This window comes from Teleopsis dalmanni, chromosome 2 (assembly GCF_002237135.1).
Source record: "Teleopsis dalmanni isolate 2A chromosome 2, ASM223713v2, whole genome shotgun sequence".
Taxonomy (NCBI): domain Eukaryota; kingdom Metazoa; phylum Arthropoda; class Insecta; order Diptera; family Diopsidae; genus Teleopsis; species Teleopsis dalmanni.
The window spans coordinates 83,750,860-83,774,759 of record NC_051847.1 but is presented as its reverse complement, the minus strand read 5'-3'; the positions used below and the strand labels follow the sequence as shown (position 1 = coordinate 83,774,759).

Genomic DNA, 23,900 nt, shown 5'->3' with positions numbered 1-23,900 from the left:
GAACAAACTCAACATAAGTATTGTAACTCTAAATCTCGAGAATATACGAAATTTGTACAAAAATCGAATTACAAGACAGATCTAGCAATGCCTCGTCCTACCACTAAACACCAATTGCAACGCAGAAAAGGCGTCGAGAATGCAACAATGATTCCTACTGCTGCAACATCTATACCCAATCCTTATAATGTAAAGCAACGTAAAAAAACACGATTTCTTCTACCCCCAAATCGTCGCAGTTGGTCTGAAAGCGATCTATTAAAGGAAATCGATAAGGAACTCAAGTTGGCAAAAGGCTTTCTTTTTGCAGATGGTGGGTGGTGAGTGGATGCACTCAATCTCAACTAAACAACACTACAAGCTGACAGTTTTTTTTTATTCGTCATTTAATTGGATTGTTGTTTAGCGATTGATCATCCAAATTGTGTTAAAACCTTTTCGATTATTTTACCCTGTTACTTGTGCTAATGAGTCTTTGTGTTATATAACTCAGTTCCCTCAAGTCCTCAGCTAAGCAATCACAAGTGCTTTTATTTAAACATATCTTTCAACGAAGCCATCAATCGAACTTTAATATTAAAGAAATTCCAAAAGATTTTTATTCACACTATTGCCTCTTACCTGTGAACGGTTTTACTACACGAATTTATTTGTTTAACATTATTAATGTAAATATATATATATATATATTCCCCTTCTTGTAAACTCTACCTTAACTAACAGACAATAACAACATGTGTCTATGTGATTAATATTATAAAAATTATATTCTTATAAACTTATGTGACATACATTTGCATTGCTATTTCACTTCCTACTTCTACGTAAAAATTAGTTGTGAATTTTAATATTTTATGTATCTGTGTATAATTTGTATATAAATCTTTTTATAATTACAAAAAATGTTTAAAAATAAGAACTGGACATCATTTATAAATTAAATTAATGTACGCCAAAAAGTATGCTACGACGTTTTGTATAAAATTGATTGAAAATACATCATTTCAAGGTTAATTATACAGGGTAATACTGTGGTTGGTATGTAATTATATTAGAAACTTATAAACAAGAATTTGATAAGTTAAAAAATATTAAATATATATCTTTTGATTAAACGTTTTACCATATTTTCACATGTCACCGTTATACATATTTATTTATAAAGATTATTTTAATGTAATAGACATTGAAACTGGGATTATTTGTTTAATATTAATTCTTAAAACAAACAGTTTTTTGAACAAAATTTCTAGAAATTAATGATCAATTGCGTTGGGATTACTTTAACTTAGGAATGAAACAGCAACTATTACAAAGAAATTAATATTCAGAGATAAAGTAATATAACTAAAAAGTTTTATTAATATCAAGAAAATTAAATGTTAATAATATACATTATTATTTCGTTTTGATGTAGCAACAAACTCTGCATTTATATTTTGTATTTCCAAACATATCTTACACAAATTTCTATATTAATATTATTCCAGATTTTTTACTATAAAATAAGCTGTACTTGAATGGTTTAATGAAGAAGAGAGTCACTACATTTCATTTGCATTTAATTATATTTTTATTTTGAGTGTTGTTTCCAGTATTAATATCAATGGTTTTTAAAAATATATATTATGGATTTTATTATTTGTAAATAATTTTAAACCGTCAAGTAATAGAAACACCAACTATAATATAATAATATTTTATATATTTATCATATATACCACTTCTTTCACTTTATATTTCAACAATCATATGATTTTGAAATGCAAGATACATTCGAAGTTAAACTGCAATTTTTAAGAATAAGTATTTGTAGAGAAGTCTTCTATTGGCAACGGCATATGTCAGTAAGGTAGACAGTTCATTAAAATTATATGAAATTTGGGTGAATAAAATCAGAGACACTTTGTCTGTAGTTTGTGAGCATCGTTATGTTATAAAAGTAGGTATGATTATTTTCATATGACGATCAAAGCTGTATAGAGACATAAGATTCTGGTTGGTTTATTTTGGTTGGTCTAAGATGCTATTTTATTATTTTCTCGCTGTTTTATATATATTCTACATTGATCTTACTATAATTCTTACAGTGAATTTATTCAGATATTAAACATATTTGGATTTTAGTTTCTGAGAATTCCTTTAAATCGCTTTGCCTGAAACTTTAGAGAGAAGTTACTGAAGTATAGGATATAATCTAAAATATATAAAGTGTATGTTAGATATAATATATACATATAATTTGTATATGTATTTGTTTCATTATAAGGCAAGTGTTTGGTTTATAAATAAAACCGAACAAAATTTTGAACTTTGGTTTGATCATTTTTATATAACGGATTAAGAAAAATTATTATGGTGTATTCTACACAACAGTATGAACTATTGAAAGAGAACAGAGTTTAATTTCTTGCTTTTGAAGATATTTAGTTGAATATATCATATCCCCAATAACACCTCGAATTTTTTGACCCAGCAGTAACTACCACACAATATGGGTAGTCGAACTCATGTTCTATAGACTTGTCACTTAAGATCGATGGACTCCTATTCTCCTGTAGAATCGAATAACTCAACTCTTCTGTAAGATTCATGTTGTGTAATTAATTGAATTGGTAGTCGCATTTGAGCACAGTATAGGTTGTTAGTTGGGCCATTTATGTACCTCAATCATCTTATGTCATTTTTTATAGAGTTATAGGTATATGAAATTTTATTGAGAACTTCTTTGTTAGACTCTTTGATTTGCCAATAAATATTTATTCATATTAAATGTTAAATCTAGATCTAGTTAAATAAATTTTACACAACAGTGTGAAATTTGATTAATTTCAACAAGAACATAAAAATTCCAACGATTTTACAGCAATCATTTCATTTTATCTAATTAGGATAAATTGAAACTATTATAGGACCTAAGTAACATATCCTTCATAACAAGTAGAAATTTTAAGGATTTTTACAAAAACTCGATTCGACAGAACTCTACATAATATATTAATTTGATGTTTATTCAAATGTATAAATTGATGTACAACGTCCATTTTGACACTAAATTTTAAAACTAAATTTTTAATATAAACTGTTGTTTCAATAAAGCGGTTTTTATCGAACAGTAGTAGAATTGCAACAACAAAATATTTTTTTATATTTTTAATTAATTGAATTTTTGGCGAACGATACTATATTAAAAAATTATTATATTAGTAAGTTACCATTCATTATTAATTGAAGGTTAAAATCGAGTATATATGTATTTCGGGTTTTCTGCAGATTTCTGAATAATGGCTAATGAACGTTTTATTCTCAGTTTAATCATTTAAAAATAATAAACTTGTTACGATCCCTGGTGTGATCAATGTTAAAGTCAAAGTGTTGAAAGATAGCGCGGTAATAGAAAGTTCAGAGGAACGAGAATCTACGGAATACCAACACAGTTGTGTATACAGATAAGTTTATAATTATATTAATATTATTTAATCATTCATAAAAATTGAGTAGTGTACGAGTGTATATAAGAAGAACTAATTCTGTTCGGTTAATCTAGTGAATTCTCTTTATGTTTCCTCTGTATGCTGTGGTCTATGGTCTAAAATTATAAGATTTTTGTTTTTATTACTGAGCAACAGAAATATTGTTTACAAAATCATTTTGGCGTCTTTCATTGGAGGTCCGTCCATCTCATTTCGTGCTCAATTTGTTGTTTAGTTACGAGTAAAAGTAAAAGACCAAGAAGAAGAAATGTTTGTTCTCATTTTGTTATTTCGACCAAAAATTTTACAATTTAGAAAAAATTAAAATTGAAAATTTATTTTTCAAAGTAGAGCGTCGGACGCAGAGGCGTACAGAGTGCCAAATTTTCAACTGCGGAAAATGGGACAGGGTTAGTCGAAGTTGTGTGTTTATGTGCTGAGTTTTCATATTCCCAAAAAATATTTCTTTTAAAAATTTTTATTATTTTTTCCAACGTGTAAATTGTGTTTACAAATCATTTAAATTAAAATTCCATATAAATAAGTGATGTAATATAAAATTTTCAATCATTTTACATATCGAATACACACTGAGACAGAAATTCAAACAAATTAGTTTATATGAAAATCGTAAAAATCGTAAAAATCTTAAAAATCTTAAAAATCGTAAATAAGTGCAGGAAATACACAAAATAATAAGTGAAAAAGAAAAAATTGATGAAGTGTGTTGTCTAGTAAATTGGCAGACTAATTTGATAGAAAAAATATATATTTTACAGAAGCAGCGCCTGCAGCAATAATGATAACACCCAAATTCAAGGCAAAGGCACCAACGGGCACAGGTAATCCGATGATTCTCAAGGTTCCATTGAAAATGATCAAATTTGTTAAATAATTCTCATTTCATTTTCATCAAAATCTATAAAGATATTGTAGAGGGAATAGGGTCTTCTATTATCTATATAGTAAACCCAAATACTACTAAATTTTATATTAATCAATTTATCTCTATTGGTTAAAATTTTTTTTAAGAAAAATAAAGACTTTCTTTCAGTTCGCTTAATATTTCCATTGAATCCGGAATAATTTTATAGCTGCTAATTTATGTTTCAATATACATAAACTGTTTTATATGAAACATAAAACATAAATGTATATTAATAAAACCGCGTATATCGGTTGTACTCAGCCCGCACACAGTTTCTTTTTTGAATTTTGATTTTTTTAAAAAAATAATTCTGTTATTTGTTTAAATTTATTTGTTACTATTTTTAGCGAAGATTTTTGTTTTTGTTTTTGTTTTTCTTGAGTTGATCGGAAACTGTAAATGAATATATTTATAATGCCAAATTAAAAATAAACATAAATTAACTTAAGAGCATAGATAGAAAACAGTAGAATTTATTGAATCGATTGCATTTGCGAAAATTATTATCGTTTCCAGGCTTCTTCTTCAACGATAAGTTTAATGTGCTCGAACGCAGACGAGCATACTTATTCTTAATAAATTCCACGTACTTTAGTCAAATTATAAACATATTCTAATTATATTAGATGACGTGTTTTCATTGAATTTTCCTTATAATTTTATTAATTTTTGAAAGAAATCAGCTTAACTACACGTACAATGTGCAATTTCGGCGCCCACGTACGGTATTACATTTTTCCATAAAGTTATTTTAATACACTGATCACCGGACTAGCGATGGAATAATCTATCAAAAATTTACTCTTACTTGTCTATTTGAAATTTATTTTAGCAGCTTTTCACACTTTTCATTGGTGGAAACTATCAAAAAAATATTTTTAATGAACAAAATGATGATAAATTTATAATCGTTTGTGATATAATTTTTAGATATAAATTAAACGCATCAACACAGGTATTATAACTGCCAACAATTTGTACTCGTCTGTATATATTTAGAAATATTACTTCATAGATATTTATTTATAAAATATAGATTCGATTTATTTGAATATTTCCATAGTCGAAGTAATATATGGTATTCCTTCGCAAATATTGAGCTATATATATTATGAATCTATAACTTATATATAATCCATAATTTAAAGCTACTCTTAAACAAACTTATTTCATAATGATCCTTTCATATTGATCAACAATATTTAAATAAACTGCTAACTTTTCAAAAAGGAAGCTTATTAGAACCCTTTATTTAAATAACGGATGGAAATTTTTAGTCTGTAATATATTTAAGTATTTTACACTACATTACAGGTTGCCAACTATATTATCTTCATTTTCACAATTATATCGTTTAATAAATTACGGTTAGTTAATAACATCCTTACCCTTAGCAAAATTGACAGAAGTTGGAGATTCTCAGGAACTTGTTTCTTAATAATAAAATGAAAGCAGAATATATTATGTTTTGCATGTCAGAATTTTTCCAAAAGAAATATGTTAATGTGTGAAAAAAAATGTTCGATTCAGAAAATACCATCTTTCATTAATAAGCTTTTAGTTTATAATAGAAACTGCTCTCAATTAAAATTATATACTCTATTAACAAATTATCGAAAAGTAGAATGAGAGAAAAAATTTTATTATAATAAATTATATTATTATTATAATATTTATTATAATAATTTTTATAATAAATTTTTTAATTTTTATATAAACTATATAAAAATATAAAATTTTTTTAAAAACACGACCTAAACCCCAGTGGTTGATACTAATATAAACATTCTAATAATTTATATTATACTTTTCGACATAGAGTAACTTAGCGGCTCATTATGTTTCCATTGGAATGCTTACTTTTCCTTAACTATCAATGGTAAACAATTCATTTATATCCCTGCCAATTTTTGGAAGTAAAAAACTCTCAAGAAGCCAAGTTTTCATCTACAGAGCGACATAATAACCCTTTCTTCCATGCCCTTATCCTGATAGTTTCTACAGAACTCTTTATTGGAGGTACCCAATCTAGTAGAATGTAAATATATCAAGTGATGACCTGCAATGACGGGCGTAAACAAAATGATTAATAACTAGTAACTACTTTTAGTTCAACCCAAAAGATCATTTGATTTTTGCTAACATATTTTTAGTTAAAGTTACCTTAGTATGTGACTGGCTTATTGTGTCTGCTAGTCATTCTTTGTCTTTGCATTTGTTAGATTCTGGCTTCTTTGCAGTTGACGAATAAATTTTTCACCTTTCAAAAAAAGCATACGATCCCCATCTTTGATTACATATTGTTGTGTAGCTGTACAATTATTCTTTAATCTTAATTGGATGATCGGTGCTGGCTTTATATAGCACCATTTAATAACATGTGGCAACAGTTTCTCCAGGTTCCTAGTCGCCGTCATTCTAATTCATTTTTTGTGAATTGTATCTTATTTTGTTACACTACGTTTTATGACTGTGGGGTTAGAATTAATGAATTTTTGGTAGCAATAATTGTTTCGAAAACCTTTAATGCACCTATTACTAAAAGATGCTCAAAATGAAAAAATGAAAAAAAACTTAAAAAGTATTAGAATAACATGCTTTCTCTCTAACATTAAAATTATGGCATTAAGCTTCATTGATTTTTATCCTTTGAAGGATTAAAGGCAATTATATGAATGGCATTTTTTTAACGAATTATTTCCTACAGTTAAACGATTTATATCACTTCTAAAGCCGTTTTTTGATAAAACTGTTAATCCTTTTTTTAATATATAAACTAGATTCGTAATTTAGATCAAATTTTTTGTTTCCATCCAACTTCTATCGTTATAAAATTTGTGTTATACTTTTAAACTGTATCACAAATGTACCACTACCAGTAGGTGGCCACCATCCTTATACCAACAGGTGTCACAAACAAAATGGGGAACGGATCGAAAACGACCATCAAACACATATGTAACATATATGTATATTACCAATTTTCGATAGTTTTACGACAAATTGCACAGCTTTTTATGTGTAATATATGTAATAAAGCAGAGCTTTAAATTATGACCGTCATATTGATGTATTTTCGTTATGAAAAATATTAATTTTTCATTAAGACAAATTTGTTTTTGATTGATTTAACAGTTCGAATCAGTTTTTAAAAACAATATCATAAATAAAGGCTACGACTACTTGAGTCTTCAGAAAGTGATTATTGTATTTCTAATAAATATATTTACCTTCGGCCTACCTTTCTAAATATATTGCTTCGGCTATTCAATATAATTTAATATCTCCAATATATTAATAAATGATATTATGACTTCTATGAAAACAACATAATGATTTATTTCCTTGCCCAAAATAAAAGTTTTCTATCCAAGATATATGATAGATCCTGAAGATATTTTTTCAGTGATAGAGTATACATAACTTCTTCTCTGATCTGATTTTTAATATATCTATTTTTCACTACTCCGGCTATCCAATAAAATTTTGTGTCTCCAATATATTAATTAATGATATTATTATTTCTATGAAAACAACATAGGGGTTTATTTCATTGCCCAAAATAAAAGGTGATCTATCCAAGATATATGATAGATCCTGACCCACCATATAGTCAGGATATAGATATGATAGACTCACCATGGTTTCACTTCTTCGATTCTAGAATACAAAGAATAATAGTAGATTGTTTGAGTAAAGAATATTAAAGGTTTTGGCATTACCAAACCTAAAGTTATTTTCGTTAATAATGTACTATTTTAAATATTCACTTTTATATACATATTTAGAATAAAACATTGAACAGCGAACAAGATTTCAAATTATTTTCACTCCGTGTAAATTGTAAAATAATTGTATTTTTAATACTTAAGCCAATCCACTTGTACTCATACTTGTACATTTAACAAAATTCCTTGCATTCTGAAAATAAAAATCATTTGAACTCAAATACCTTCAATATGAGAATGCATTAATGAACCAATAAATACAATTTTTTAATTATTTGTTTATATGTTTTGTACAAGTTTTACCATAAATTCAAAGTAATTTTACTAATTACTTAGATCAACAAATATTTAAATAAAAGTTTCGAACAATTTTTCTTCATGTTAAAAATTTAAAACAATTTGAGATACTTAGTGCGTTTGTTTTGATTTTATGATTCTTGCTACTGTTCTTTTACTATTAAATTCCATTCCATTCAAACAGACCAAATAAACAATCTGCATCAAGCACTGAAACTGATAGACAAACAAACCAACTTAATGTATGGACTCATTATTGGCGATTGATGAGCAGAAAATGCCAAGCTGGTGGCATATCAAAATAATTAGGCACTCCTTATTTTAGGCATTTTTATAACTTTATATATACTCACAAACTAAAGAACAGTGTGCTAACAAGGTTGCCAGCCATTTTTATAGTCACAAATAATTGATTTTTTGTTTTATGAGCATTTCTACTGCAGGTGATTTCTATGAACTTCGACTAGTTCAAAACACTTACAATGAAATAATGAAATTTATATCGGTTCAATCGATTTGATAAATGCCCTTTATGTGTGGAAATAGCTTCATTTCGTATATATTATCATTTGTTTAACAAATCAAATTGATATAGGGCATCCAATTTAGTAATAAAGCAGTAAAACTAACTTGGCATTTGTAAATATACATTCAGTATAGCTTAGGTTAGGTTGGAGTGGTGGCCTTACACACTAAAGCCAACTTTAGTTTAAATTATGGCCCATACTATACTCAGTGTAAAAAGTATTTCATTTAGTATTGAAGTATTATTATATAAAACACAAAAAAATCATCAATAATAAAATATTTTATTACCTTAAAAGTAGACCCCATCAACTTATGCTAGGTTTGACCCAATTCTGTTTACATAATGACATTTATCTTTTTCCTTAATTTTTTTATACCTAAATTCAACGCGAAACGCCTTCGTTAAAATGGCAACTTTTGCTTCAGGAACCGAAAAAAATCACAGAAAGCCATATCAGGTGACTACTGTGATTGGTCGAGCATATTTGTGGAGTTTGTTTTACCAGAAACTCATGCACAATGAGTTCCGCTTTGTGCGATCTCAGAATACTCGAGAGTATTTTTGTAAAAATAGTTCATGTAAATAGACTGGGTAATAGAACGCGCTCAGAACTCGCATAGTAACATAGTATGGTTTTATTAGTCCACAAAAAAAAGTCGTAGTGGTATTTTCCATGCATTTTTTTAAAGATTTAAATATTTTTTATGCATGTACTCCAGTTCATATGACATACATCTTAGCAATCATTCAAGAAATACTGTTTTACAATTTTACACTACTATATCTGTAATTACAAATGTATGCATAATATTACTTGATATAATAATATCATCTGGAAACACAACTGTCCCTCTACTTATTTTGATGTGATTTCAAAACTGGAAATTTGAATTGGATATTAACAGACACGCACTGGAATTACTTTTCGAACTTCTTATATTTATAAATAATTTACACGGTTTCAGGACCTACTTAAGATATTTTAAACAATATTATGTAAAGCGAAACCATTTAGACATTCTATTAGCAACTAATATTTTCTATTTACCTTTTTTTGTATATCGTTATTCGATCCATTGTAGAAATTATAACATTAATAAATATCACCGGTAGTAAATATCCAGTAAAATTGGGTTTAATGGCATTATGTATTTTAATGCTCTTCACAGAATTGAAAAGAGTTTCATAACCCTTTTAATTAAATAACACATACTAGTAATTTAAATCTATTTTATTTAAATGTAGTACTCATTCATATGAGTTTATTGGGCATTTGAATATTCTTTTAATAAATGTGTCATAGTCAATGTTATTACCTGAATACACCAGGTAAATTACTTTAGATTTACACTTTATACATAGGTATATACTAAACAAAGTACATAGGGTCTAAAATATGTAGTCTAATTAAGGCAACTAAATTTAAGAAAAAATTTCATATGTATAAAAAATATGGCTAATATTAAATGAAGAACAAAATGCGCACTAATAGATCAAATATTCAGATGACGGTAATTAATTTAATAAATTAAATATCGAAAGGAATCTGACATATTACCAACTGTAAATTCGTAATTGTTCTATCCTTGTTCCAGTGGTTCATCCAGAATTTCGCCAAAGTTAAAACAAATTGAATTTGTCATATTAACTTAACTTATCAACTTAACAATGAAATAAAATCAAGATTTATTAAAAATAAATAAAAAATTAGTCTTCACTTTCTTTCCCATTTCTCCAAAGTACCTCAATGCAAGTGGATCACTCTAATAACTCTTCTTTCTAATGTCGACAATTAACCAGTACTGTTTCAGCACTTAAGGGGAGAATAAACTTATTCAAAAAGTCGCAATCCTTGGCGTTGAAACTGAACGTTTCTGATATTCAGTCCACTGTGAACTATAAAATCATTTAAGTCGTACTATAATAGATGAAAAATTTAAAAAAGATAGAAAAAATGGAATGATCTTCATATAGTGTATTGTAATACCCAGTGAAAAGTATAATTTTTCAATTTCGTGATTTTAACAGTTCTTTTTGTTGCTACTTTACATTATATTCAATCTAGTAAAAGGAATTAATATAATTGGTTGGTTGGTAATTGGTCCTTCAAAATATGCTAGCATATTATACATTTAAGTCACAAGGAATAATTTATCCATTTATTCATCCTTGACTGTCCATATCGGATGCTTGAGTAATTTTCTTTACTTTGATATCGTTTCAACATTTAATAGATAAGGCTCCGCTAAAATTTTGTTCCAAATAAATAAATCACTTGTTTTGCCTCCACAGTTTTATTTTTTCATCTTATTTAATCATTTCCAATTGGGTTAAGCAGTGATTGTTTGGTCGAGACCATATTGCTTTCCTTTAAAAATTTTGTGTGTGATTTCGTTGGTTCAAGTGGTTACTTAGTTCGTAAGTTCAATAAGCTTTTTCTCATAATTTAGATACCATGTCTTTCTCACCACCTTTGCTTGCTGATATCAGCCTAAATTGTCTGAAATTATTAAAGAGCAGTTTTTCTAGGGTGACTGTTCTCGTCTTCCAAACTATAGGGTATATAAAAAAGTGCTTCCAAACAACAGGGTATATAAAAAAGTGCAGAATAGTTTCAAATTTTTTTGGCTTCAAATTATTTAGAAGCCAACATAACCGCTAAGACTATTAAGAAATTCTCTCTAGTCTTATTTCTTTTAAAAATTACAAGACTTTTCTGTCTTATTTGAAAGCATTTTATTTTAATAGCTATTTTAATTATGAACCCGCTTTCATTGCGACTTCACATAAAGTATAACTGCCTTAGAATCGTCTTCATCAGAGTCTCTATTTAAGATCAGATCAAATATGTTTCTCTGATTCTTTCTGTAAAAGATTTTTAGTTATTTGCATTCAAGAACGATTATAAGTTAAAACGGATCAAATAAAAGTTTTTTACATATATGCCTTAGTATTTCCATATAGCACCTGGTATTAAAAAAATTTAATGGGAAGCAAATTCTAGTCATTGCACTAATTTCATCTCTTCTTCTTTTACACTTGTTTTAGAAATACCTATAGAATTATTTTATCAAATTTAGAAATGTCAATTGATTTCGAGTGTAGGGCATTACTAAGTTTAAATAAAATAAGAAGCAATGAGATAATTTCCCACCCATTTCGACCAACTAACTATTTTACTCTGAAGACTGTGTCAATTTGATATGCGTTTTGTCCGTCTAGGCGGCTTACAACATAAGTCCGATACCTTTTGTTGCAATAAACTGCCACTCCTAATACAATACACACCTATTTCATTAAACAAAAACAAACCAAAAAGTTAACAAAATTCGAAAAATAAAATACTGAGAAATGGAAGAAAAACTTTCCGATTGATTTGTTCTGCAACTGTTCGTTCAGTGCATGACATACTCGCGCGCATACCGGAAGTGCTTTCCATGCTATCGAACAACGAGTTCTACTCTGAAGCCCGATTCTGAATAGCATTGCTTACATTCGCGGGGACATCTATGATGAATACGTTTCTTTCTCAAATACTCGTTAATCAAAAACAAAAACATTTTAAAAAACCAAAACAAATATTTTTGGAAAAAGTTAGTTTATTTTTAAATTTCTGTTGATTGACTTTTGAATTTGAATGCGCGCTGAACATCCGTTTTAGACTCAAGCGACTCATTTTTATAGTCTATGTCTGTACGCACAATATGCGAACTGTTCGATATGAAAATTGTTATAGTACCGATATGAGTTCGAATCGATTTACTTACGTTTGTGATTGTTTTGCTATTTTATTATTAATGCCATAAGCTCATCCGCGCACACTTACTACTGCTGACAATTATCGTATACACCAGTGCCTCCATGTGAAATGGGTGTGGAACTTTAGAACGTTACGATTACAATAACATTTCAGTGATTATTTAAGTAAAATTAGATTTTCTTTTAAAGCATGAAATCAACAATGACGTCCATTTTTGCTAAAAGATAGATGCGTTCAGCGTCAGCATGGAAGTTCTGCGCTGTGTCACGCAAAATTTAGTCGATTCCAGCCGCGCGCGGAGTCCGCAACTCATTAATTTGGATAAAATTAGCAAAGAACTTTTTCAACTCGATAAATCTCGATAAATCAGTGTGCGAATTTGTGTGAAAAATTGGAGTTAATCCTAACTCCTTCAAAAAACTTGTAAATTGTGTTTATGTTAATTTGTGAACTTTTAATTAATTAACCAAAGGTAATCCATTAATAATGACTTGTGTTCAAATATGATTGTGTGAAAAAATAATTTTATATATACCTATATATAAAATATATGCATATATTTCCCTGTTTGATATAGAATTAACTCTGAAGGAAATTTTATTACTTACAGTAAATCAGTTATTTGAAATCTTCATATATTTTTTAAAGATATGGATACCCTTTAAAAAAATTTTAAAACTTAAATTTATTATTTAAATATCAATATATAATATTTTTCCCACTTATACACAAACAATTAAAAAAATGTATTATCTTATAAAATTAATTTAAAAAAGTATGAATAGTGATTCAATTGTGTTTAATTTGTTTTTTAATGAGTACTTTTTGGAGCCTTCAAGCGCTTAAGCCCATAAGTTATAGTACTTAAGACATAACACTATGACATTGATATTTTTAAGACATTGATTTGTAAATATATCGAAGTACCACATTTTCCTTGCACCCATAAATACATACACACAAAATTATTATTATTAATTTTGTATTAATGGTAATATTGTATATTACAATATTATTAATATTGTTTTCCCAATCATTTATTCTGAATAATATGAATAACCGTAGATGCCTTTAACAACATAAAATATATATAAAAAGTGAACTAGATCTTTTCTTATAAGAGATAATCATTTAAATATTTTTCTTAAGTAAACAAATATAATGTTTTCTTAGTGATATACGTATATATGTGATCAGTCCTAAACAATTTCTTTAAAAATAGATTTTTTTAAAAATAAATAATATTATTTTTTTATCACTCTAAAATAAAAAAAAATATTATTCCAATTCCTGAATAATTTAACAGACAAAACACTTAATATGACTTGTTTTCGATAAATTATATTTATTCATTTCGATCGATGTTTCAATGTTTTTATTATTTTATATAAATATGAATAATAATATACATTAATATAATACAATAATGTAATGTACAATTTTATTTATATTTTATCATTCGTCTGATATTGTTTTATATTCACATTAGCTTTTCTATGGTTTAACATATGATATCGATTTTACTCCATTTTAATTTATAAGAATATTTACATATACCTATTTATATCAAGTTATCTCATGGATATTGAGGATATTTTTATAATGGATAAAAATAATCATTTTCAGAATTACTATTTGATAAATGTTTTTAAAGAGAATCAAATTTAAAATCTCTCCAACCTTACTACAAACTGGCAGATTTCAGATTTTAGGCTAGCTCATTGGAATACCTATTTAGCCTTTCTATGTATCTTTTGCAGGATTTTCAGATTGCTTCTCTTACAAAATTTGCTGTTGAATGGAATGATTAACGTACCACGGAGTTTGCAGACTTACTGCAGCTTTAACTATATTTCTTACTATTTTAGATTGGTATCATTGCAGTATTTTTATTTTGGAGATACTTGCAGTGCCCCAAAGTTATATAGCATCTGTCAAGATCGGTTCAAACATAACTTTATATAACAAATTTTTTTTTAATTAAAAATTTGACCCAAGAAGATAATAAATATTTTTCGTTTTGTGGACTAATAGCTGGGACTATATAGTTTCAATAACAAGGTCTCCGGTTTAAGTGTATCCGTATGTATCTATGTATGTATCTCATAAACTCACATTATAGTACAGTAATATGGTTAAGATTAACTTATAAATCTTATTATAAGATTTCTCTTATGAGAATGATTACAAAAGTGCTGAAATAAGAAAGAATGAAGTGTTTGGTACTGCACTTGATCCATTACTTTTGTAATTTTTCTGCAACTGAATATATTACTAGAAAACCCAATCAACATTATTTCTTCAGTTTTGACGATTAATTTAATATATGTATGTTTTACATTAAATATATTTTTTCACAAAATGTGATCCATATCCTCTATCGATTTAAATAAGGCTGTATGCTAGACTCTATTATATTAATATAAAAGTACCAGAGTAAAAAAACTGGCTCTTTAAAATAAACGTTCCATTTAAAATCTTTTTTTTGAAATTAGCTCTTGTTTTTTATTACTTTCAGCTAACACTCTTTCTTATTTTATTTTTATTTCATTGATTTCTATTAAAAAAAAAATATATTTCAGGCTTTTTTACTGACGTTTCCTACAAAATTTTATTGTGAAATTATTCTTTCGTTTTTTTTTTTTGTAATACACTTAGCTGACAGTTTTTCTTATTTTAAATTCTTATTCCGTTTATTAGTAGTGTTAACTAACACTTTGGCTATTGTTTATTACTATATTACAAAGTAATAAAATAATTCCTTTGCTGTGTTTGATATTTTTAATTTTCTTGTTGCAGTTTTCAGTTGTATTTCTTTCTCAATATTTAAATTTAGAAAATGCGAAAATGATTTTTAATTATATGTTACAATCATTACATTTTATCGTTTTGTCGAAGTTGTCTGTCTAGACTCCCAGAAAGTCACTCTGGAACTACTTTTTCATATATTCACAAACTGTGAAACCAGTTTAAATAGCGCCAGTCAAACAAATAGGTGGTTATTGTTAAATTGATAGTCTTATTTTGCTGATCTGGTATATATATAAATATTATGTAAAAATTACTTAGAAAATATTTTCTTAACAGGTAGGAACCTGGAAATACTTTAGAGTAAAAAAATCTTATCGTAGAATCGTAAGCGTATTTTAAAAATTGTCTATAATTTCCTTTCATTGCATTAATTTAATTTCGGTCTATCATCGCATTAAGTAGCGTTTGATATTTTAACGCAAAAAATGATTCAATTTCTGTCAAGCGTCATATAAAAATTTTTAAATTAAAATAGCATTAAATTTTTTAATATAATTTAAATTTTTTTGTTTTATATAAAATGTGCGTAAGCACGAAAATGGCTTCGTTCATCCGCCCACTTTGCGCGTCCTCATCATATATTTTTATACTCTGCCTTACTTACAGGTGGCAAATAAATTTCAATAATGAAAGTGTTTCATTTGTGTTTCAGTTGTGTGGACCCAAAGAATCATATGCGGCGTTTATGCTTGTAAATGTAGGTTTCTAGTATATAAATACATCCATTTAAGTTTTATTCTGTACACTACGGCGTATGACTATCTTGGCGCACAGCACTGCCAAGAAAAGCGTGAGTCATAGAAGTTGATATTTAGTTCTTTTCATTATGTTTTTCTTGTTAATTTGATGTCTTGCCAAATGTGCTTTCCTTGGATGTCGAATGTTACGTATAGATGCATATATCTGTAGATGTGTAAATGTGTAGATATCTGTCGATAGGTTGGTTTGTTAATTTATCTTATGAACATCTTCATTCCTGATTGCTGATCACCGAACCATCAACAGCAATTTTACTTTTTTTCACTCTGTAACAAATTAAGTTTTCCTTTATTTTTGCAGTCAAAAAAGACATTGTTTTTACGTGCGGTGACATTTGTTTTAATCCATTTAAATCTATTTTATCCATAGTTGTGCTTAAATGAGATAGTAAATGTTGCATAAAAAGATTTTTAAATGCTTTGTACTTCACGCACACGCCTATTTCCATATTTCATCGTTAATTGCAAAACTGAAAATCGACATCCTCTAGTGAAAAATTGAGTTCAACAAATGTTTGGGTTAAAGATTTGTCACAGATTTCATTTAATTATTGTTCTGTTTATTTTTTGCTGAGTTTGATTCAATTTCATTTGCCCTGTCACAACGTTTTTCAATATTATAATTAATCATTATTTAGAATTTGTTTTCTTTTCAAATTGTTTATGGAAATCGTAATAATAAAATATTTTATATAAGGAAATATAAAATATAATATTCAATCTTCAAATAAATTCATCAAAGAAATAGAAAGAAATAATGATTTTTTGCTTTGATAATTTTTAAGTAGGATAATTAGAAAATAAGTTATTACGTATATAAAATAATTCAAAAAAATATTGGCAGTTGGTAATAATTAAATTATTATACACAGAAAAATATACTCTAACCACATATTAATTAAATTGATCTGATCATTTTGTTAGAATAACGTTAGCATATGTGGTAAAGAAGACATGTTTCTGTCTTCTTTCGAGTATTGCCAAATACCCATCATCAGTGGTCTTGTAAATATTATAATTATATATTTAATTATACGTAAATAATTTGTTGAAACTGCAAGTACTACGGATTGAACTCGTACTTTATTTTATTTTAAATTTTTAAAATTAAATGTAAAAGTAATAATTTTGATATCTATATTTTTGAAATTGCAGTATAATTTATTTCTAAGCTAAGCTTGAATAAAGCCAATATATATTTCGACTCAATAATGTATAAGAGTTAACTAACACACTTTAAACTTTTTTAAAGTTTTTAAAATGATTAAAGAGTATTCGAATTTGCCCAGTATTAAAAATTGCATTAAAGATATACGAAAGTAACATATATGCTAATAAAGTCATATATATTAATGCTATTTATTTAATCATCCTATTGCTTTTTTGTGTACTTTGTTAAAACACCAACTTGACAATTTTCAAAATGTACTTAATATATAACAAACCTCAAAATTCTTAAGTCTTTGCTTATCTACAACAATTTTATGACCCGATTCATTGGTTTTTATCTTCCAATTATCTTTGCCATATGTTCACTGATTGCCTCTTTCATCTACGTTGTCCAGAATTTCTGTTAATAACTCTCCCTGCAATGTTATGTTAGCAATGTAGCTCCACGTACTGTAAAGAATCTTTACCTTCTATTAACATTTGACTAATTGCCAGAACCATTGTTATTTATTATTTATGTGGGTTGGATAATACATACGTGGTACTTTCTTAAAGCATTGATTTAAGAAGCTCTGATTTTTTTAGATCTCACGCAGTATAATATTCCAAAATTCAAAGTAAAATAATATATTTGATGAATACTTATATATTTACATTTATTTCAAGAAGCTTTAATTATTATACAACGTGAGGTTATATCTGCTACCGATACATAAATGAATCATATATCAATTTCATTCAATCTTACTGATTACTATATAATTATTAATATATTTAAATAAGTTGCCACTTAAAACTTTTATTGAATGGATCACAGACTATTAATTCACTCTAAGGCATTTATACCTAACTCAGGACACCGAGTATGAGTTTACAGTATGAAAAAAATGTGAAAATAAATTTTCACATGAAATTTAAGTTCATAAGCACATATCAAAGAGAAATTTTATATTATATTAAATTAGTAACAGCTTTTCAAACCTACTTTTGAAAATTTAATAAATTTTTCTCATAATTGTCTTTAAAATATGCTCTAATAAATTTTAATTTGCTTTTGTGTTCGAAAATACGATATATTTTATTAAATGAAATCTAAGAAGAAGGTTCCCAGATATCTTAACGATCCCGAGGTGCCTGAATAAGTTTGCTAGTGTTAATGAAGAACAACTCAATAATTTTTTTAAATAAGCTTCTACGAAAAATTTTAAGAGAGCAATTTAAACATTGGTAAGCTAGTCTCATCAATTATTAAACTTGTTATATTTTTCTATGCCAGTCTTTTAGTATATGCCGCTGTTGGTAACAGCTACGTACTATCATTTCTTCTTCCCCTGCCGTGGTTCAATTGTTTCACTCTGTAGAAACCTGGCAAACTATATCACTTTTATTGCAAAACCTTTTTTTTTTGTTGCAAAAATGACAGAATGATTATCGGCAAACCTGGTCACTACTTTGTTTGGCCTCTCAGGATATGCTTACTTTTCTACAGACAAATGTCTGATTTGAAACAATAGACAATTTAAAGTTTGACCGATATCACACATATTTCAAAATCGACAGCTTGATTGCAATAAATTTATTCCTAAAAAATAATTTTAGTGAAATAAGGTCCATTCGATCAACAGTTTAATATGATTTCTTAATATATATTTATATATATATATATATAGGTACATATATATATAGGTTTGGTTTTATATAAATGCGAAATCAAAATAATTGCTTGGCAAAGAGAAAAAGATAAAGTTTGAAATATGTTGAAAATCTATTCTGTATGATCGAAAAGTTTTTTTTACTCGTTTTTATTAATTATTATTCTCAAATATTTTAAAATTAAAATATGGTTAATCCCTGGAAATTTGTTATGTTGATTATGTTGATTATTAGTTCTTTGATTAGTTGTAATCAAAAGAGAATTAAAATGACTTCGAAACCATTAATTTCTTCAATAGCATCAATTTTTCTTTGATTACCACTATAGAGCATTAAATCCTCATTAATATCCATGTTGTTCATATGAAATATTAAGTTCAGTATAGTAAACATTAAAACCCATTTCACAGGTATTTGGACTCCAAAAAGTCAAACACCTTCATCATCCATAAACGATTTGCACGAAATTCAAAGCACAAAAATAAATTCCGCACCACCAACTCCACCACCACCGCCAGCACATCCAGTTTGGACACCACAACCATCACCTACAGCTGGACGCAAAGAATTCCGTCCTGTACGTTTTGAATCACCGACACTACCACGCAGGTACGTTGTACAACAAAGTACACCCAATGGTAATGCCCAGTTGCCACCGTGGTCATGTCAATCAAACAGCAGCTCATATGCGCCCCCCTCGCCGCGCTCCACAAATAGCTGCACAAACTTAAGCACACCCACTACAGTATGCTCCAGCAGCACACACTTCATAGACACCTACAACGATACAACGGATTTTACTAGTAACTTTGCTCCCAACACCAGTGTTTCGGATAAAATAAAAAGTATGCTGTGTGAATGTTTATATTTGTTTTATTAATGTTAATGATTTTTCGAAACAACTACTTAGCATTGTGTGTTAGGTTTTATGATTTTATATAAAATATTTTTGATGGTAAAAATTTCTTATGCAGCATTCGAGAGATCAGCATCTGCTTCAGAATTATATCGTCCCTTTGTGCGTCGCCAGCCAGACACAAGCCGTCCTGCGTATAGGCCCAATGAAGTCAGTAAGTATTCCCGATACCAATATAGTACTACTACAGTTTTACTAATGCCCACAACCACGGAAACACGTCACCAATTATAAACTGTAAACACATATTTACTTAGTTTATTAGTTTTATAGTTTTATATATAGTAATTTGAGACTTATTACAGTATAGAGACACATAAATAAAAAATAAAAATATTTTATAAAATCAATAAAATATATAACGCAATAAATACTTTTTGACGTACATTAACAGGAAAAAAGTAATTAATAATAATTAAACAGAAGAAAATGAATACTGTACTTATGTAGCATGAAATCTTCAAATGAAAATCTGTTCTAAGACTTGTTTGCATGTAACTATCGTATAATCTATAAAAAATTAATAAAATTGCATCCTGTTATGAACAGAAAAAAATAATAGCTAAAAATTTATGAAAATGTTACAGTTTATAAAGTTAAGCACGAATACTTGAGTGAACCGGAAACAGAAAACGATCGTCCAAAAAAAATGGCACAACTGGGCCGCAGACAAATTGACGGCATCGGCCCTGTAACCAGAGATGGCATGCCAATTGTTCTCAGATCGGTAAACACAAAAAATTTAATTCAAAATTTGCAACCAATGAGTTTTGAAGATTTCTGAAACTCAATTATGTTTTTTTTTTGTGACATATTAAACAGGAAGTTAAGGAACCTCACCAACATGAATGGTACAAACGACTTTATCAAACCATACATAAGCAGAAAAATGGCGGTAATAATTTACGAATAGTTATACTTATAAAATATTAACGTAGCAATTATTTTAGAGTAGTTATAGGAACAGTGTTTTTTTTGTATAAAATATATATAGTATGTCAAATGTATATGGTATAAAATATTTAAAAAATATAATATAAAATAGTAAAAAGAAGAGATTTATAAACATATATCTCTTTATTTCACAATTCCCTCTAAGTCATAGTAAGATTCAACTTAAAGCTTTATAATATAAAACTAATATCCAATATTACTAACACAGCGTTATCAAATCTCAGAATGGTTACATGCTCCTCGGGAAGGTATGCAGATCTTAGGTCAATTATTGCTTAGTCTGATGTAGTGATAAACAATAATCCAGTCAAAGCGCAAAGAGGAGTTTTGAAGAAACCTCGCAGTTAATAGAGAGTAAAAGTACTCAGGTGCACTGACTCAATTAGCCTCAACGTACTAAAAATGATTTTGCATTAAAAAGCGTATTAATTATAATTAATATATTAATCATTGACACAGTGCTTTATTTGAATTATCGGTTTTACAATAGCCATATTTTGATTAAACAATTTACATTATTTACCATCTTTCGAAATACTGTTTACGCATTTTAACTAGTATGACCAGACATATCTATTTGATAAATCGGTTTAATAATAAGTCTCTTTTGATTGAAGAATTAGCCTTTTATGAATTTTTGTTTTGGAATTCAATTGAGACGATTTCTTCCTATAATTCCCGCAATATATATAGATGTGTAAATCCAAATGCTTTAATATCCTCTAAAATGATTCCTTCTATCAATGAATCATATCACATAATGCATTTCTTTGATTAGAATTTTCAATGCACCAAACAACGAATAAGAAAAAAAGGTAGGCTTGACGTTAACATTTTATATAAATTCAATTCTTTTAGAATCATGTGATGATGAGAAACATTTCCAAAATACTCATAAAATGAAACAAACAATCCTATAATAGAGGTTAAAACTTCTATAAAAGATATTAAAATTACGCATTATCCCTTTTAAGCAGCAAAAGCGATTTTCAAGCCCTATTTTTTACTTCTTTTTTTTGTTAATTTCTAAATAAAACAAAGGATGATTTTAACGATATCTCAGCAATTTTCAAACGCTTTAAATCTTAAAGACTCTGTTTTGCTAATGCCAATTTACTATAATAGTTTTTAGAATCTTGAATCATATTTCGTACTTTTTTATACATCTTAATTTAAATCTTTATTATAAAGTTCCTCAATAATGTTAAAATACTACATTAAAAGGTTATTCCTAAGTTTCTAGGTTTTATATGGCTAAAGAAAGTACCCATGGTTTGTCCATAATTATGTGGCGATCTTTTCTTAAAGCATTTTAATTTTAGTTATAATATATATATGAACATATAAGATTTATTACAGCCATACATTATCTTATAATCTTATTATAAACATTGACATTATTAATATAATACTGTTATAGCATACTATAACAGTATTATAGTCCGTTTTTACGTTTACGAAGATTAATATTAACTTTAATATTTAATATTCACATAACTACTAGCTGTAATGATCTAACTACCGCTGCTTTAACATGTTAAAGAGCTATTATTTAAGACGCCTATTTGATTAAATTATTTTAGCGTACCATCCTTTGCATCAAAGCTTTGAAATGATTTTGAAACTACTGAGTTTTGTTTGACAATAAGACTTGCCTTATGACAAGTTCAATTGAATATTTATAATCTACACAATAATCTAATCTGTTATAATAAACAAATATAAACAGAATTTTTATCTTATTATGCGGTTTGGAATTTTGACAAATTTAGAAGAAATAAAGAGAATAAAAAAAACAAAAAAATTTAAATATTATTTTTTTAAGACTTTTAATAAACAATTTATTAAAAAAATTGCATTGGTTTTGTATATGAAAAGTTCATATATATTTTTTAATTACATATTATTCAAATATTCTAAACAAAGTGTATTAATTAAAAACCAAATCAGCCAATATTTTATAAATAAATATATATAAGTCAGTAGTCCGAAATTTAAAATATTTTTATTAAATAAAATGTATGAATATTTTTGTATATAAAAAGATATAAAAGATATAAAATTTTTGTATATTAATATATAAATATTTTTATATATTGAAATATATAAATATTTAAATAAAATAAAATTTATATATGTTTTTATATATTAAAACATATAAATATTCTTATATATTAAAGCATATAAATATTTTTATATATTAAAATATATAAGTATTTTTAAATAATAAATCAAATAAATATTGGTATTTATTAAATCAAACAAGCATCATATACCATTTTGCTTTCACAAGTTAATTAATATTTATTAAGGCTTGTGACTTATTATAATATATAAATAAATAAAAATTTATATTTATTATATATATTATAGTAAAACGCTAGAAATTAACGATTTCGAAGAGGCATTTTAATTTTGTTGTAAACTTCAGTGATTTTATCTAACAATTCTATGCACTGACAGAGATCTATTTGATATATGCACTGATATATATATCAATATATTTCCAATTAATGAAAATGATTATTATATATGGGTAGAAAGAATTCATTTTCAACATAAGAAACAAGAAATTAGGTTTTAAAAAATTCATCTAATAAATGCTCCCTTATCAGAGCTAACATAATTTTGAAATTGGAATCATTCTTCCCTAAGCAATGTCTTTTGTTAATTGGATAGCGAAATTATTTATATCATTATAAATAAAATAACAGGGATATAAAAAATAATTTTATATTATATTTTAAATAAATATATATAAATAAATCCAAATACAGTTACAGGCAATAAATAAATTTTTTTTAGTTAGCTTTAAGTTCTTAAAATATTAAGCAATCTCAATGATTATATTTTTATTGTATTTAATTAGAATTATATTACTTTATTTATAGAAAGCTTATATTATCTGCTAATAATATCATTA

At 27.0% G+C, this 23,900-nt stretch overlaps 1 protein-coding gene across 1 annotated transcript in view; it reads left to right on the top strand.

Moving 5' to 3' along the window:
- Positions 1–6: 6 nt before the first annotated feature.
- Positions 7–23,900, top strand: part of LOC119674947 — a 40,366-nt gene continuing 16,472 nt past the window's right edge. Inside the window, exons 1-6 of the mRNA XM_038086103.1 lie at positions 7–313; positions 4,253–4,315; positions 19,518–19,952; positions 20,082–20,177; positions 20,611–20,750; positions 20,846–20,918. Coding sequence (XP_037942031.1) covers positions 88–313; positions 4,253–4,315; positions 19,518–19,952; positions 20,082–20,177; positions 20,611–20,750; positions 20,846–20,918 — 1,033 coding nt within the window. The 5' untranslated portion in view covers positions 7–87. The remainder of the gene's footprint in view (positions 314–4,252; positions 4,316–19,517; positions 19,953–20,081; positions 20,178–20,610; positions 20,751–20,845; positions 20,919–23,900) is intronic.